This window comes from Solanum tuberosum, unplaced genomic scaffold (assembly GCF_000226075.1).
Source record: "Solanum tuberosum cultivar DM 1-3 516 R44 unplaced genomic scaffold, SolTub_3.0 scf00044, whole genome shotgun sequence".
Lineage (NCBI taxonomy): Eukaryota > Viridiplantae > Streptophyta > Magnoliopsida > Solanales > Solanaceae > Solanum > Solanum tuberosum.
The window spans coordinates 476,296-494,902 of NW_006238970.1; the positions used below are offsets into that span (position 1 = coordinate 476,296).

Consider the following 18,607-nt stretch of genomic DNA (forward strand, 5'->3'; position numbering starts at 1 on the left):
TATAAGAGATTATTGTTATCATTATTTAGACAACTTACAAAAATAAAATAAAAATTGCTAACTTCCAATAGCTAAAAGTAATCACATTAATTAGCAAGATCTTTCGGATCACATTAAGCGTAGCTTCTGATTTCTAAAGTTGTTTCTGCCCTAACCCACACCCGCACCGCACCACATAAATTATGTATTTTTTAATTTTATCCCGTCCCGCAACCACATTTATCCCAACCCGCCTGTCCCGCATATGCTTAAACCCGCCCTACTTTGCACCCGTCCCGCCCCATTGTCACCTTTAGTTGACGACATAGTATTGATTGAGGAGACACTAAACAAAGTTAATGCTAGGTTGGACATTTGGAGATAAACTCTAAAGTTCAACGAGTACAAGTTGAGTAAGACCAAAATGAAATATTTGGAGTGCAAATTCAGTGTTGCATTGAATGAAGTGGACGTGAAATTAAGGTTTGTACATAATATTTTAAAGAGAGAAAGTTTTAAGTATCTTGGGTCCGTAATTTAAGATAGTAAAAATATCGACGATGATGTCATACACCGCATTGGGATGACATTAATGAAATGGAGGTATGCCTCTACGGTCTTGTGTGATAAGAAAGTACCACCCAGACTTAAATATAAGTTTTACACCATAACGATGGTTATACCATCTTTGTTATATGCAGTGGTCATATTCAGTCATCTTTGTTATATAAGTTTTAATTCGGTGTACATGTTATTCTTGACTGATGTTGATCTTCCTGTTTCTGATTCTGAGAACTGGTACATACCATTTATCCATGCTAATATTTTTTTTTATTCAATTTCAGAGTTTAAGAATATTTTTTTCCTACTCTTTTCCATTTAATCTAATATATATATATATGTCATTTAACTTAGTTTCAATTGACGTTTATACCATCCAAATTAGAGTGTGCATAAGTAGATGCTAAAACTTGTATACTATTGGACAAATAGACACATATCATATGTGATATCCTACCTGACAATTTGCAGTCCTACAAGACGTCCTACTATATAATGCCACATAGAATGTGTATGTCTACTATTCAATTTTATACAAATTTAAATATTTACTCATATACATTCAAAATTGAAGGGTACATATGACAACTAATGCCAAGTTAAAGAGAACGTTTATGTATTACTCCCGTCCCATAATAATCGATCATTTTGTTCTTTGCATATTAAGAAATCATAAATAAGAAGATAATTTTACTAATTCACCCTTCAAAAAACTTCTTGAGAATTTTACAAATAATGTGAACACTTTAAAAAAGAATTAATTGCAAGGTTAATACATGAAAATTTTAATTAGTGTTTTCTTGATTTAGTAAGGTGGACGATTAATATGCAACAATTATTTTTAGTAAGATGATCAATTAATATGAGACGGAAGGAGTATGTCAATTATCATTACTTCCTTAGTCTAACAATAGTTATCCAATATACTATTTTGGGATGTTTAACAATACTTTTTCGTTTTATGAAATCAATATATAATTTTACACTTAATTTCTTTTTATCCTTATAATTAATTATGATATAGTAAAATTATCTTTTTTATTTATAATTTTTTAAGAATATGCAAAGTCTATAGTGGACAAATATTATTGGACACAATAATTATTAACAAGGCCAACAGGCGTATTTTTTCACATGTTTCAACAGAGGAAGCAAAGCCCACTGCGAGTCCGAAAGCCACGTGTGAGTTTCTTCACTTGGGCAAAAAGCCCTTAATATTATAACGCCTGCGAAAATTGAATCAGCAACTAAGTGCCCTTCTCCGCCGCGGACATCCGTTGCAACCGGCGGCAGCCATTTAACTTACTAGATTGCAGTAATGCCGAAGAAGAGTAACGGAAATTCCGACAACCACGACGGAGATGAGCCGGAGGATTTCGTCATTCCATCTTCCAGTGCCGAATCACAAGACGCCGATGAAACCGAGGAAGAAAGCGACGACGTACAGAATGTTCACAAGGAGTATGTAAGTGATACGGACGAAGAAGAAGAAGAGGAGGAAGAAAAAGTCGAGGGTAGCAAAGTCGCTAATACTAACAGCCGGGGCAGGAAGGAGGATTTGGAAGTACAGAAGAAGGTTTATAGAAGAAAGGGGAAGAAAATAGTGGGTGGTAGTGGGCAGAGCGAGAGTGAAAACTTGAAAATATATACGAGAAAGAAGAAGATGATAGAAAAAGAAGAGGAGGTTGAAGAAAAGGAGCAAAATGTCGGTGCAAAAATGGCTAAAAGCAAAAAGGATTATAGGGAGAAAAATATGAAGGAGAAGAATGAAAAGGCAAAGAAGGAAGATAAAATGAATGAAGGTAAAACGGCAAAGAACAATGGAGATTCTAGTCGTGGAGGCAAAAATGAAAAGAGGAACAAGAAGGATGAGAGGAGGGAAGTAGAAGGAGAAACAAAACTAGCAAAAAAGGGAAAGAGCAATGGAGGTTCTAGTCATGGAGGTGTAATTAAGAAGGAAGAGAACAAGAAGAAGAAAAGGACAGACGAAGGAGAAAGAGAAGGACAATCAGCAAAAAAGGCCAAGATCAATGGTGATTTGAGTCAGTTGAAAAAAGAAGAGAAAAATATGAAGAAGACACAAAATAAAAAGGAAGGAGATGAAGAGGCTGAAGAAAAGCTAGTGAAAAAATCGTATAGTAATGGAGTTGCAAGTCCATCTACAAAGGAGAAGATGAAAAGGGAGAAGGAAAAGGAGGGTAAAACAAATAATGGCAAGGTAAAAGATGAAGCAATTAGCAATGGTACCACCAAAAAGAATGAGGAGAAGAAATTGAAGGCAAAGAAGAAAAGGGAGGATGATGAAGAGGAGGAAGAAGAGAAGAGTGAGAGTGTGCTTTACCAATTTCCCCATAACCGAGTCCATCGGATAATAAAAAATGAAAATGCTGATATTAGGATGTTACACGAAGCAACCTTCCTTGTTAACAAAGCTACGGTATGGCTCTACAATCCTTATTCAATTGTTCAATATTTGATGCTGTACATATAATTTTCATTGTCTTATGTACATTGATGTTATAAAAGAGTTCCTGATAAGGCATTTCTCATATTAATCCTTTCAAAATTCGTTCTTTGACTTCGAGGACTTCTATTCAATAAGTGACCAATTAACACAAATGCAGCCTAAAACCTCCATTGCTCACTGATTTTGGAGATTGTTAAACTTCTTTTAGTGTTATGTGGACTGAGAATCCTGCTGGAGGCATTTATGATATACACAATATCTCAAGTAAAGAAAGGTGAAGTAAGTTTTGACAAGATCATTTAGTGTAAATGCTGACATTTAGATGTATAAGTTAAATCTTACGTGACAATGACATAATAGATGGAGATCTAACGAAAATAAATAAATCAAAAGAACGTCGATGAAATGAAAAGTAGTCCGAGTGTGCTATGTGATGAGCAAAAATGTGGATATTAAGATGAATGGTGTAGAAATGTGGATATTAAGATGAATGTTATGTAGAATACAAAAAATTAGAGGTGAGAATATCCAACAGAGGATGTAAATAACACAAATAGAGGATAAAATGAGAGAATTTCACCTAGGTAGTTTTATCGTGTCTTATGTTAACCACAAAGAACCATGTCTTACTATTACATAAGCCTGTATATGCACCGACTCAGAGGTATGATAATGCGATGACTGAAGAAGGTAATAGACTCTTAGTAGACCTACGATATCTCGGCTTAAATATTGACTTGGCTAAGAAAAGACACAATGAAAGCAATTCGTGATACCAATTAGTTGGGATTAAGGCTTAGTTGTCTTACACTTACAATAAGTCTGGTTTTGATAGGAAGTCCTTTTGTCGTGTTAGAGACTTATCCCCGTATTACTGATAAGTGTGTGGTTTAGAGAACCTCTAGTTCTAGAGAACTCCTTATTTGCCCTTTCGACAGCACTGGAATCAAGTGAAATTGAATAGAAGTATAGAGCAATTTTTATTTTTTTTGGGATTCATGAATCCGACCTCAGTTAATTTGAGGTTGAGGCATAACTGTTGATTGAATTATTGGAGATTGCAGAAGCCACTTACCAGTGTGAGATTTGGACTAGGCTGCTAAAGGCATACATGATTTGGCCTAATATCACATATGGAACTCCTTTTTTTTTTCTTTGAGAAAGTAATGAAACTCTCTTTTTTACAGGAATAATATCATAAGTATAACTAGGAACATATTGAAGCCACAACAAGTAATATGGAACGTAGCTGTGAATATTATTCACATCCTTAAGCTAAAGATGATCCTTAGAAATACCATATTCTTAGCTGGCCTAAACCAATCCATGCCTTACTTCCTCTAGCATCTAATTGTGTTGGTGAAATATTCATGTCTCTCATGCATTGAAGAGTAAGACTGGTGGAGCATGGAAATCCTTGTTTCAAAGTCCATTGAATTGGGTAGATGCTTCATATATTTGGCAATTGTAAATCTAGTGTCATTTATTGGACTAGAAAACATCTATGATGCTTTCTGATTTTTTATGTTGTGTCCATGTTGCTTTTCTTTTCTCTGGTAATATAGTTGCACCAAATTAGTTAATTATTGCAGTCCAGGTTTATATCATTTTCTCTACAACATTTTATTTTATTAGCAGAGACTATTTGAAATGCTTTTGCTGAGCATTGAGGCGTAGATTCTTTACTTTAAAATTGTAGTAGCATTTTGTTGTCCATTATATGATCAAGAGAAGAATTCCGCTCAAAAGTGTAAGACCCGTTTCTGGTGAATTGCTTGCTTCGAAACAGTTTCATTGTTCTTTCCTTTTTCCTATCATATTTTCTGTAGCCTTGGTTGTTTCACTGTAAATTTTCTTTTGTTTTTATGTTATTGGTTCTTCTTTGCCCCTTCCAGCATCTTTTTTTTTTTTTGAACATTTTGTAAAGTTGTATTCTTTAGCATTAAGGACATGCTGGCCACCTTAAAAAATTTACAGCCCTAACCAAATTTACAAGCTCCCTATTAATTCTATAATTTGATCTACATCTTCTATACAGAGCTGTTTACACCAAAAAAGTAAAGATACCAAACAATTCCATTTTACTTTGTGAATGGAGTTAGATCTATCTTCAAAACATCTCCCATTTCTTTCCTTCCACACTGACCACCATATGCATGATGGTATTAGCTTCCACCACTTCTTTTGAGTCTTGCTAACCCCCCTTCTGATCCAACATTTAAAAATATCAGAAGTGTGTTCTGGCATAGTCCAGCTGCAGCCTGTGATGTTGAGAAACAGCTCCCAGAGCTGTGTAGTGAATTGGCAATGTAAAAATAGGTGTTTGTTTGTTTCCCCAGTCAAATTGCATAGGAAACAGCTAGGGACTAGTTGCATTCCTTTCTTCTGTAACACTTCTTGAGTTAAGCAGGCTCTTTTGATGACTAACCAAGTGAAGCATTTCACTTTGGTGGGGATCAGTTTGAAATGGACTTTAGATTAAGATCAAGCCTAAGCCCAGGGTTTTAGGTGAAGTAAGCTGCCTATTTGGATTTGTGCTTTCAGCCTATTTGTCTTAGGTGGTCTTCTGGGTTGTGTTATAAGGAGAATGAAGGCAAATAAGAAAAGAAAAGGATAAATGATTTGCTTTTGAGTTGATTAATTTCAAAGCTTGTGCAACAACAACAACAACAACAACAACAACATATCAGTGTGATCCCACAAGTGGGGTCCAGGAAGGTTGGGGAGCACGCAAACCTGACCCATACCTACGCTTTCCGATAGACTATTTCAAAGCTTGTGGAAGTTACTAATTTTGTAACTGGAGTAGTAGCAGTAGTATTAGCTTTCGTCTGCATGTTAACTTGCTACACATGCTTACAATGTCTTACATAATTTTGGTTGCTTCCATGCAGGAGAAATTTCTTGAAGTATTTTGCAGGGAGGCTTATGCTTGTTCTTTTCTGGATCGCAAAAGTTATGTTGGATACAACCATCTGTGTGAGTATCTCTCAATCCATCACTTGTAAAGCTAGATCAACGTGACTTCCTAGTGTAATAGCTAGACTTTTTGATGTTACATTTTAATCATGAGTAGTGTCTGAGCACATGCAACATGCGTGTATGCCATTTCTGTGGAACAAACCTTTAAAAGAATTACATAAATAATATTCAACAAATATGTTTGAATTATGAAATAAAAATTGATTTTTTTCTACAAGTTTTTGAAAATGAAAAATGTTGATCTGATTTAACTAAATAAAGAAAAAAAATCATGCCCCACACTATCATTCATCTTTTGTGGGTGGTAAATCTTAATGAAAAAGTGGAGAAAAAAAACTAATTGTGTGCATACTAAATACACATTGGCATGTCAACCAAGTTTAACCGTGTTTGGCTAAGAGTTTCAGGGAAAATCTTAATAAGGTGAAGATAGTGTTGCTAGATAATGTTGGCACTAGATAGAGAGAATAATGTAATGGAAGTTACCAATTTTTTAAAAAGAGAATAATGTTAAAATCAAGGTTAGAAAAAGAAGACTTACGTGTACGTGTTAGATTCAAACTCCAAGATCATACCATGAGTATACTCACAAACATCTTTTTTGAAACAAAGAATGTCCTTAGAAAAATATGAAAAAATAAATGAAAAGAGAACCTACTGAGTGAAAACGATATCAGATATCTGCAACCAACAAAGTATACAAGCATGATCGTTGTTGATACTTTAGGATTAATAACAAAAAAAATTAAGGTTGAACAACATTTCATCAGCTTGTTCTTAAAGTTGAGAGATGAAATCCTTACCAAATTAAGATTTCATGAATTTGATTGGGAACACAAAAAGATATCATAAATTTTAGAGGATAACAAATATATCGTACTTGTACATTGGCTTTTATATACTTGTATGAGTAGTGAAAAGACTTATAGGATGGAGCTTAAAGAGGAAGTGTCCTTTAAAATCCTATTTCTTCACGTTTTCTAACGGTTAAGTGAGATCTCATTCACTTATTTTTCTTTAATCCATTTTTACTGCATGACTTGATGCATATCTAAAAATTAAATTGACTATTCCAATAATCTGATTAGATGTGTTGAGTATTGTCACGACCCTAACTACCCCCAGCTTTGATTGGCAACCAACAATCCCACTGAATAATAAAAAAATAGCTAACATAACCCGAAAAGAATGATGAAGTCTAAAAAAACCAAATCATAGATTACGAATTCAATGGAAATAATGAAAGGAAATATCTCAACAAACCCAACTAGAGCCAAAGTAACCTAAGTCCGGAGAATCTATAAGAATCAGTTCAAGTATCTCATGTTGAGTATGCAAACCCCAGTAAAAATAAGGAAATAGAAAGATAGATAGATATGTGACTTCTGTGGATCTAGAGCATGGCTCACCTCAAAGCTTGTAAAAGACTTGGTGTCAGGCGACTCACTCATCAACCGAAGCGTTAGCTAACACATTTGCATATGTAGCGGATAGGGTTAGTCACAAAGACTAAGTAAAGTCTAGCTCTGGTCCATCTCGTACCTGGAGCAAGTAAGCAATATACACACACACACACACATATATATACATATATATATATATATATGTATATATATATGCACATATATATACATACACATTCATATATATGTATGTATGTATATATATATATACACATTCATATATATATATATATATATATACATATAAAAATGAATATACAATATGCTAAGGAAAATAGTATACAAAGTGTAGAAGAGAGATATTAGTCATGTCAAGAAAGATGATGATGAGATGCAAGCTAATGTAGTACAACAATACGCGCCAATAAAACCTTCGAATTGTGGAGGGTAACTCTAGCCCAACTATCTTACCATACACAACTACAAAACCTCGGAATTGCGGAGGGGAACTCTGGCCCAACCGTCTTAATACACAACAACAAAACCTCAGATCTGTAACTCTGGTCCAACTGTCTTACCATACACAACAACAAATTTTCAGAACCGCGAAGGGTAACTCTGGCAGTCTTACCATTTCGGCTGTGAATGGTGGCTTTGGACCAACGCCTTACGCGGAGTCTCTTCGAGATGTGGAGGGTGACTCTAGCTTAACTATCTTTAGATACACCCGAGGACATGTAAAATCAAGTAAATACATCAATCCTAAGGCTAAATAGCCACACAACCAGTAATATTCAAATCACAACGTATCTTGAAGATATCACCAAATCTCAAAAGTGTAAAGGAATCACAATATTAATAAGTCTGCCGAGCACATACTCACTCCACACAGGTGCCAGATAGTCGAAAACATATATGTAGGCAAAGACCAAGCTTAGAAGAAGTGAAGAACGGTACTCAGAAGTTAAGATCTTCTCTTACCTAGATTCACTCTACAAGTAAGCTCACAATATCCAAATTTGTGCCCTCAGGCCTCATAGCAACTCAATCTAAGCAAAAACATAAATAACGATTTCAAATTAATGTAGAAAAACTAATTTAGGACACCTCGGGGTTAAAGTCATATCTTGTGTCAACTCAAACTTGCCGTCAGTCAACTATCTGAGATCAGAATTTGGTCGACACATTATCCATAAGCCGTAGAGTCCAAATTTATAGTTAATTTCTCAGTTGGAGTCCACTTGGTGGTTTAATCCTTCAACTTTTCAATTTCCTCCCCAATCTAGGACTTAGGGTTCAATCTCTTAATTTCCAAGTTCAAATGTTTTTTGAAACTGAATTTCTAAGTTCAAATTCTTCAGATTAAATCCAACCTATAGCATAGTCTCTTCTTCAGCACTGAATAATTTATCATAAACCCTTAAATATTTATACCCACATCAAAAAGGTAGTTGAAATCACGAAGAGAACTCGTGGTTTATCTCAAAAAGGGGTTAACGGTGATTTTTCACTTCTATATTTCTGCAGTAGCTGCTGAAGCAAACCCTCTAAATTTCTATTGGAAGCTTGCTGCTACTGCATATCAGAGGCGCTGTGATATCGCTGTGTTTATACTTTATATCTTCAAAGTTGATCCAAGAGAAGTCCAGAGCCCACCTTATAAGGTCATAAACAAGACCCTTAAACTAACTTGTGCTCTTTCCCTCAAAGTTCATGTCTAAAGAGATGTAATTTAATCCCATATAAATCCCTTGCTTTATCCTGCATAAGCCATATTTGTACATAAATTTATTGGCAAGACCTTGTCATTAACTTTGCAATCTAAACTTAGAACCAATGTAAAGCTGCCACCTATGCACGCCTTGACAAGACCCACTGTAACATGTCACTATATAACTATAATGATGCCCTGATGCTGATTAAGTAGTTGAACTTTTCAGATTTATATACTTTCCCAAAGTATATTAATTTTTCCCAAAACACTCTTTTGATGGTTGTCCTAGATAGACGGTAAGTCCCTTACATACTCATTTTTTCAAAACTTCACTTCCTACTTGGTGCCTCCTATAACAAGATTATATATGTATAAACTCATTAAATTAATAATAGTCACACTTAAGAAATAATTTAAAAGTTTATACTAACCAACTTATGACAATTAAATGAAGCCACTCAATGCATTGAATGCAAACGGAATTTTTACGAGATGTACAAGTATACACTAATTATATCTAAAATCCCATTTATTAGAATATATATTTGCATTTATTATGTACAATAATATCATAGGGTAATGTTTAAGTGAAGGGTAAAAAAGTCTATTAACTTTGATAGACATTTTAGGAATTTAATTTTCAGAGGATTCATAAGTAGTTATTAGTGGAGGTGTTTGGGAGTTCCTACTTCTAGAATAGGATGGAAAAGAGAAAAATTTCACTGACAGAAATTTCTAGGAAAGAAGAGGAAGAAAAGAAGAATGATCATAACCAACTTGTAGTATTCAGGGACATAGTGGAAGTTCCACTACATATAAGTGACTCAAATAATGAGGAAGAATTAGTGGAACGGGCTACCTTATGCATTCCCTCTAATATCATCAAGTTAAGCCAACAATTTGATGCCTCCTTTGAAGGTTAGGAGAAAAAAGCATATTAGCTTTTAAGATAGATCAGAAGAGAGGGTTGAAACAAAGACCTAGGGGAGAACAAGACTTATAAGCAAAACAACAATTCCAAAAGAGGTGTGAAACCTGACTTTTGACATGAAGTTCAAAGAAGGGGAACCAAGGAACAGAAGGAGGATTGCACTTGCTGGGAATCCACGATGATCAAAATTTTAACATGGAATGTAAGGGGTTTAAACAAGGTGGAATAAAAGGAGTCTTGTTAGAAATTTGCTGCTATAGTAGGGGGCTGACATATATGTGCTAGTTGATACAAATCTGTCAAGGTTGGTGAGTTTTTTTAGCAAATGTGGCGTAAGAAATGGACAGGGAAGATTCTCTATAAGATGGAGTGGAGGGATAGTTGTGTTGTGGGATAAAGGAATTGGAGGGGGGGGGAGTGGTGGACAGTGGTGACCAAATTGATCACTTGCAAGTTTGAAGGCATTGACCAAGACTTAACTTGGTGGTTCAGAGCAATTTATGCTGAATGTAGCAAAATTGAAAGTACGCAACTATGATGGGAGCCGGCTGCTATAAAAAGTGTATGTAAAGGGCCATGGGTCATTTATGGGGGGATTTCAACATCATCAGATATCCAGACGAGAGAACAAACTGCCAAAGAATTTCAGGAGCTATGTTTGAATTCTCAGACTGATAACATGGAATTCTTTGACCCTCTTTTATTTGGAGAGTCAATACACATGGAGGAGGGGTGACTATCACATGAGTGCTTCCAGAATAGACATTTTTTTCTGTTTCTCATTTGGTGGAACTTTTCCTTCCAATTAAACAATTTTTGCTTCCAAAATTGGGTCAGATCACAATCATTTTATTAATATGTGGTGATTGGGAATTCAAGAAATAATATTTTATGTTTGAACAATGGGTCACTAGAAGTCCTGCTTTTATCCTGGCCTCTAAACATTTCTCTTGACAAGAATTTATCTACATGATAGAATATGTATAACAAGCACCAAGTGCTCATATTGCGACTTATTGTTGCTGTGATTGAAAGCTACTTTAGGGAAACTGAAAGATTGGGGGAAGGACAACTGGAACAATTGGAGACAAAGGAGAGAGGATATTTTGTGTAGACTCTCTGGAATGGAGAGTATCATGGAACAGAGAGCACTCACTGATGATAAACTCCAAAAAGCTCATCTAGCTATGAAGTTTGAGGAGCTTGCCAAGAATGAGGAAATAACTTGGAGTCAGAGATCTAGAGTTCAATGGTTGAAGAATGGGGACAACACAAAATATTTCCAGAATTCGCAATGCTCATAAGAGATTCTACTCTATAGACACACTAGAAGAGGAGGGGGTTACTATCTCTGATCTATATACCATAAAGATGGCCATCCATTTTTTTATTAGAACTTATATAAAGAGATAGAAACCTGTATCAACCTACATGGGATCACAAGCATCAACATTGAGGAACAAAAGTGGCTACAAAGACAGTTTGAAGAAGTTATTGGGTGCATTAGAATTTGTGCTAGTGACAAGGCACAAGGGCCTGATGGGTTTTCAATGTGTTTTTATCAAGTCCCTTGGGATATTCTGAAGGAGGATATCATGAACACTAAGCAACATTTTCATGAATATCAAGTCTTTGAAAAGTGCCTCAATGCCATGTACGTTGCTCTCATCCCCAAGAAAAGTGGAGTCTTTGATCTGAGCAATTTTAGGCCCATAAGCCTTACGGTGGGATATATAAGTTGGTAAATAAACACCAGATAACTTTCATAAAGAAAAGAGATCATGGATGCTGCTCCCCTTGAGTATGTGGATTTCAGATTGAGAGGAGAAGAACTGAACATCATGTGCAAGTTAGATTTAGAGAAGGCTTATGATCATGTCAACTGGGATTTTCTTCCAAGTATACTCAAACAATTGGGGTTTTGAGAAAGGTGGCTGAAGGCTTCTGAGCATGTCAACTGGGATTTTCTTCCAAGTATACTCAAACAATTGGGGTTTGGATAAAGGTTGCTGAAATGGATTGTTTTTGCTTTAAAACTGTCAAGTTCTTAATTCTGGTAAATGGAGAACCTGTAGTTTTTCTTTTTCCATCTGGGGCGGGGTCTCAGACAGGGTAACCCTCTCTTACCATTTTTGTTCATAATAGCCATGGAAGGTTTTAACAGTATGATGAGGCTGACAATTCAAAACAGGTGGTTGAAGGGATTCAATTTGAATATTACGGCAGGACTGGAAACATGTCATTTGCTTTATGAAAATGTGTATTGTAATCTTTTGTGAGGACAAAACAGAGTAAATTAGCTTCATCAGGGTGTTGTTTAACTTTGGAAGCAAGTCTCAGTTTTATGTGTAAATTTGAGGAAAAGCATCAAGTGGCTCAGATGCGGGGACTGGCTAACATCCTGGGGTGCACAGTAGGTCAACAACTCCAATTGTTTATCTGAGCATGCCTTTGGGCACCAAATACAAGGACTTGGAAATGTGGGATGGGATGATAGAAAAGACAGAGAAGAAGCTAGCCAGGTGAAAATCTCAAAATCTTCCCTTAGGGGGAAGACACATTTATTTAGTGCTAGATTCTTACCTACTTATGTTATGTCCTTACTTCCCATCCCACCAAAAGTTTTGAAGAGGCTAAATAAACTGAGAAGTGGTTTTTTTATGATCTGGAAACAAGGAGAGGAGGGGGTTTCATTTAGTTAACTGGAAAATTGCTCAACTTTCCAAGACATCATGTGGCCTTGGTGTTAGGAATCTAAAAATACAGAATGACTGTCTTCTGATGAAATGGTTGTGGAGATATATGGAGGAGGATCAAACACTATAGTAGGAAGTCATACAAAGCATGTATGACCAAAGTAACTAATGGAGTACTAATGTTGTTACAAACCCTTGTGGAATTTTAGTATGGAAGACAATAAGGGCTCTCTGGCCTTAACTATCAGGTAATATCACGTACAGGGTGGGTAATGGCGACAAAATTCTTTTCTGGAAAGAAGCATGGAATGGACTGTGGAGGCCTTGGTGAACTCCTTCCCTGATTTATTTTCACTTTGTAGCAAACTGGAGGTCACAATAGTTGAATGTTGGTTCAATGGATGGGTATCTCATTAAGGAGACATCTGAATGACAGGGAATTATGTAGAGTCGCACAACTTTTGTAGTAGGTCGGTGGTTTGAAAGGGATCTCTCCAGGTCCCATCACAATTAAAATAGAAACACACTGAGATTCTCAGTGAGCAAGCTATAAAAAAGAAGTGAGAACGATCAGGCTGTGGGATAGGACCATGGAAGTAGGTATAAAGAGCTTGAGGTCAAGTGTTTTTTCTTAATTGTTGGTGGTCAGAAGAACTTGTCTTAGACGGGAAGTATAAAAGGAAAGGGTTCCAAATAGTATCCAGATTTTTTTATGCAATGAGGCATAGGAGACCAATAGTCATCTGTTTTTACATTGTAAAGTAACAACACAGATCTGGACCCTATTTTTGAGCCTCACAAACAGTGAAACAACAAATGGTTAATGCCAAAACATACTGCTTATCTGTTGGTTTCTGGATCAGAAGAGGGGGGGAGCAAGAGCTTAGAGAAGTGGAGAATAATCCCAGCATGCATATGTTGGACAGTTTGTAAAGAAAAGAATGAGAGATGTTTTGAGGATAAATTTTATTCTATACCAAAAGTTAAATGTAAATGTATTGCATCTTTGTTGGTATAAAAGAGGAAGTAGAACAAATAGTTGATCTTTTGGGATCTTTGTAATAACTTTTGCTACCGTGTTTCTTTTTGGAGGTATTCAACATGTCATTAATGCTAAGGAATACAACACTACCATTTAAAAAAAAAAGGGCTTATTACATATGCGAATTTGAGTTAACATAAAATAAGAAAATATCTTAATTTGGTGGGATTCTTAATTATGACATAACAGTGAAGAATATTCAATACGATATTCTTCGATTATGTTTGATGTTCAAACAATATTTACTTTCAGTCTTACCACATGGAGAGGTATATATATAGATCATCTATCTGTACCCAACTAGTTCGGAATCATTGCATTGAAGATGTTATAACTTTGAGTTCTCAACTATGACTTGAATGTTGAAATTTTACTTTAGTTACTGTAGTAATTTGTAGCATAATAAGTTGCTTAGCTTTAGGACGAATTTGAATTTTAAAGTGCTACTAGGTTTTGTTTAGATATTTTTGGTTTTTTGTTTTAAGTTGGCTATTTGAAGTCTTCCTATGCTTAATAAACATATTGAGAGACATTTCAATTAATATTTTGAACCCTCTTTTTTTTTTTGTTGAGAAAGTCAACATTTTATAGCAATACACCAATGGTGTATTTCAGTAGTAATTACATCAGGAGTATACAGTAAGCAAAACCAAAAGATCTATCATTTATACCCCTCCTAAACTACCTAAAAAGTGAGTAATAGCCTCCACCTCTTTGGAGAGGACATGATTATACCAAAAATAAAGGGTTATAAGACAGTTCAACTTCAAACTCTGGAAAGGGATGCTCTTGTTTTCGAAGCATCTCTGGTTCCTTTCCTTCCAAATTGTCCACCAGATGCAAGCAGGGACAATCTTCTATCTCTCCTTGTGACCTGATGCATTCCCTTCTCTATTCCAGCATGGACCAGCTTGATTCCCCTCAAATTCAAAAAGACCTGCCACAATTTCTCTGTCACTCTGCAATGGAGGAAGAGATGGTTTGTTGTCCCATCTTTTTAAAAATCCATCAATGGTACCAGTGCCTCATTGATCTTACATGATCCGAGTTCTTCCAAGGAACTATTTTCAATCATTTTTAACCCGTGCTTACAATCACCTTGACTTACATCGCAAAAATATAGCCCAAAACTTACATTTCAAATCTTTAGCCCAAAACACAATTCGATATACAATAATATGTGTCCGGTATATAACAATATTCAAAATATTCATATTTCTTTTTTACAAAAATGTTTTAGAACTTGATATACAATATTATACATCAATATATAATATTATTCGAAATTATAAGAGGTATTTATGCACCCATATACAATAGTATACAATTTTAAACACTATTATACAAATATATTCCTCTCATCAAGATCTACCATTTGGCTCTAAGTTTGGATTTTTCGGAGGGTGGGAGAGGGCGGTGGCCCCATGGCAGCCCTCTAGGGCCCTTAAGCTCCTCCTTTGGGACAATTTAGGTAAGGATTGAAAACCTTGGATAAATTATGTAAAGTAACTTTATGGGCTGCACTAGAGTATAATTATCTCTAAAAATATCGAGACACATTTTCAATCAAATATTTTCAACCCTTTTTATTGCACCAACTTTTAAAAAAACCAACACATAATTATGAAGAATATTTTATAAAGATAATAATGACGAATAGTTTACACTAGTTTTTAATTGTTCTTTAGTTTCATCAGTATTTATATTGTCTCAATACATATGGATCTAAATATCTATAAGATTATATAGTTGGTCCCAACTAGTTTTGGATCGAGACCTTATTGTTATTATGTTAATTCAAGTGCATGATTTCAATACCAGTTAAAGCCTGCCTCTTTTTTCTTGTTCTCTACCACTATTCATGGGCTAACCCATTCCTAATAAAAAAAGAAACTAAAAAAAAAGAAGTAAAATAAGAGAAAAGGAATCCGCTTATTTTATAATTGCTCATGTTGAGTTCAAATGTCATTTCTCAAATTGCTACCCGTGCAACACATTTTAATGAAAATTTTGGAGGAAGAAAATATAAAATGGACAGAAATAGGATTGGTGGATATAATGATCCTGAATTTGCAATTTTGCTGTCCTACACTGTTTCTATTATGCCTCTCTACCTCACACAAGGTAGGACTAAGGTCTGCGGACACCCCACCCTCGCGTGGCCCCACTTGTGGGATCTCACTGGGCATGTTGTTGTTGTTGTTCGCTATTCCTATTACCTTTTGATTTGATTTGCAATTTAGTTCGAAGAGTTCAAATTAAACCGAGGTTGTGATTGGTGGAACACTGTTTGTTATTGTGATTTTAAGTATTATACACAGTCAATGTCAATGTAAATAATATTTTACACTATCTGGTCATAGGATATGTATAGGCAAATTATATGTTACTTGTCGTAGCAGGTAAAGTTGATCTGATGGTGTAAATATTAAAACATTGACGGTGTATATTACTTGAACTCTGTCATTATAGTGTTTCAATTCAGCTGAATTTTGAACCATCAATTTTCTGGAATTCTGTTTCCTAAAAATAAAGTAATGTTCTTTTAAGTGGAGAAGGGTAGAGGGGCGGGCCCATTATCCACCTAGTTTAGAAGGTTGTGATTGGTCCAAAGGGCGGGTCACAGACGGATTTCTCGGTTATCAAAAAAAAAAAAAAAAAAAAAGTAATGTTCTGGAGTCCTGATTGTCGTGTCAATTTAAGGAGAGAACTAGAAGGAGCAGCTCAGATATAATCCATGAAACATGTTGTAACATCTTTTTTAGTAAACTTGATTGCTGTAGTTGTAACTTATAAGTATAACCAATTTGTTTCTGAGAAGTCACCTTATTTAGTAACTTGACATGTTTTTGGTTGTTTCAGCTTCAGTTGTTTCCAAACGACCCAGATTTGACTTTCTTTCAGGTATCAATTACGGGTTTTCCAATAACCAATGATGTGGCTGTAATAAAAAGTATTCTTCTCTTTTCCGCTGATTCATTCTTTGCCTATGATGCTATCTATGTAGATTTTATTCCCCAGAAAGTAAGAGCTGAAGATGCTTTGGCTGAAATCCCCAAGGCTGAGGAGACATGATCATGGTGATCCGGAGTTGATGCCTTGTACAATTAATTTTTTGTTGTTCGTAGACAACCACTTACTACACTAACTAGCTATTAAGGGCAGTGACTTAGTTTTTGATTTGCTTCATTTGATGACTGTGTTGGTATCAAGTACGTGATATATATATATAATGAGAGAGAAGGCTAGGGGAAGAGGGTAAAAAAAGTGGGGTTTAGAGGCACTTGTGTTCTAATCAATTTGATTTCCTTCCTATCTGTGCAGTTTATGCCTGTAAATAAAAATGTATTGTCTCTAAAGTCTTGAACATTTAGGTCGACTTACGAGTTCAGATCAGGTATTGTGTATCGTAATTTCATTTGTCATGCTCTATTTAATCGTACGGAGATGATAATGTCATATTTGTCGGTAAAAACTAATTATGATGCTGTCTGTGATTCTGAAGCTTAATCCTTATGGTTGAGAAGTGACTTGTTTTTTGTTCTCTTCTTTTTAAGCTTCACAACAATCATAGATACTATTACCGCATGAAGAAGAGGCATATTTATTTACATGTTTGACAAGATGGTATTTTATGTTTCAATTCCAAAGCACAAGTATGTTATGTTGCAAGTTTGCAAGAAAGATTTCATTAATGGCTCAATTCTAGGATTGAGAGTATTGTTGAGCAATTGGGGGGTTGAGATGCTCACACCTCCAGTAAACCTAGGAATCTGTTTTAAAAACTAATCTTCTTTTATCCAACAGAAGGTATATTACCATTCCCAGCATCCTCTCTTGCACCAAGCCAAGCTAGACTACCTCATTCATTTCTAAGAAACCTAAATGACGTCGAAAAAAAGGAACAAAAATAAAGTTTATGAAGTTGCACTAAGTTAGTATGCTATATAATCTCCATTAACTCATCATATGCTTGCTTTTAACGATCATTAAGGTCAATGGAGGTAATTTAGTATGCTAGCTATATATCTCCTAAAAGGATACTATCCATCTACTCCACCGGTCCAAGGGGTGCAAAAAATCACACCGAGAAAATGTTATTGGGTGCTATTGGGTTTTATAAAAATAATAATTGGGTTATCGGTTTTTAGTACTGGGCTATTGGGTAAACCGATAACCCATCAAGACGATAGTAAGTTACTACTATATAAATAGTAAATATTAATAATTTAACATAACTAGATACTATATCAGTACTCTACACTATGGTATACACACTTCACACGTCATAATACTTCTACTTCCATATTATATTTTGGTAGCCTTTGTACTACATCTACTCTTATTGATGCAATTTCTCATTATATTTCTTGTTTCACTATATCAAAACATTTAGAGCTGATTTGCTTGTCTCACTGTATCGTGCCAAATTGTTAGAGAAGTGAGAAATCATATGTTTATTTTATGAGCATTTTCTATTGGGTAAACCAAAAACCAAACCGTTAATGACCAAAAATCGTTAAAAAATATCTTATTGATTAATTATTGGTTAGCAACTAAAAACTGATAAATAGAACTGATAATACATAAAACCGAATCGACCGATGCACACCCCTAACTGGTCCCCCCTTTCAATTTTTTTCCCCAAAGAAAACGCAAAAAACAACCATTTGAGGGAGGTCCTGCCACCATAAAAGTTAGTTTCGGACAATTCCATTCAAATCAGCCCTAAACAACCTTAGATTTAGGTATATATTTCCGACATATTTTTGTTCAATGGCTTTTATATGTTGCTCTAAAGCATGTTTGTTTGTTCATTAGTTTGATTTTCG

At 35.2% G+C, this 18,607-nt stretch overlaps 1 protein-coding gene across 2 annotated transcripts; it reads left to right on the forward strand.

The window, feature by feature from the left end:
* The first annotated feature begins 1,711 nt into the window (after window positions 1-1,711).
* On the forward strand, window positions 1,712-17,254 carry LOC102597705 (ABC transporter F family member 4). 2 transcript variants are annotated; one of them, XM_006343383.2, is made up of 5 exons: window positions 1,712-2,977; window positions 5,902-5,986; window positions 8,920-9,056; window positions 16,638-16,679; window positions 16,783-17,254. In XM_006343383.2, exons 1-5 carry the CDS (start codon window positions 1,859-1,861, stop codon window positions 16,801-16,803), a joined length of 1,404 nt encoding a protein of 467 aa, XP_006343445.1. In that variant the 5' UTR covers window positions 1,712-1,858; the 3' UTR covers window positions 16,804-17,254. The 2 variants fall into 2 exon arrangements, with proteins under 2 accessions (XP_006343445.1, XP_006343446.1); XM_006343384.2 differs by lacking the exon at window positions 8,920-9,056 and having other exon boundaries at window positions 1,716-2,977.
* The last annotated feature ends 1,353 nt before the right edge of the window (window positions 17,255-18,607 follow it).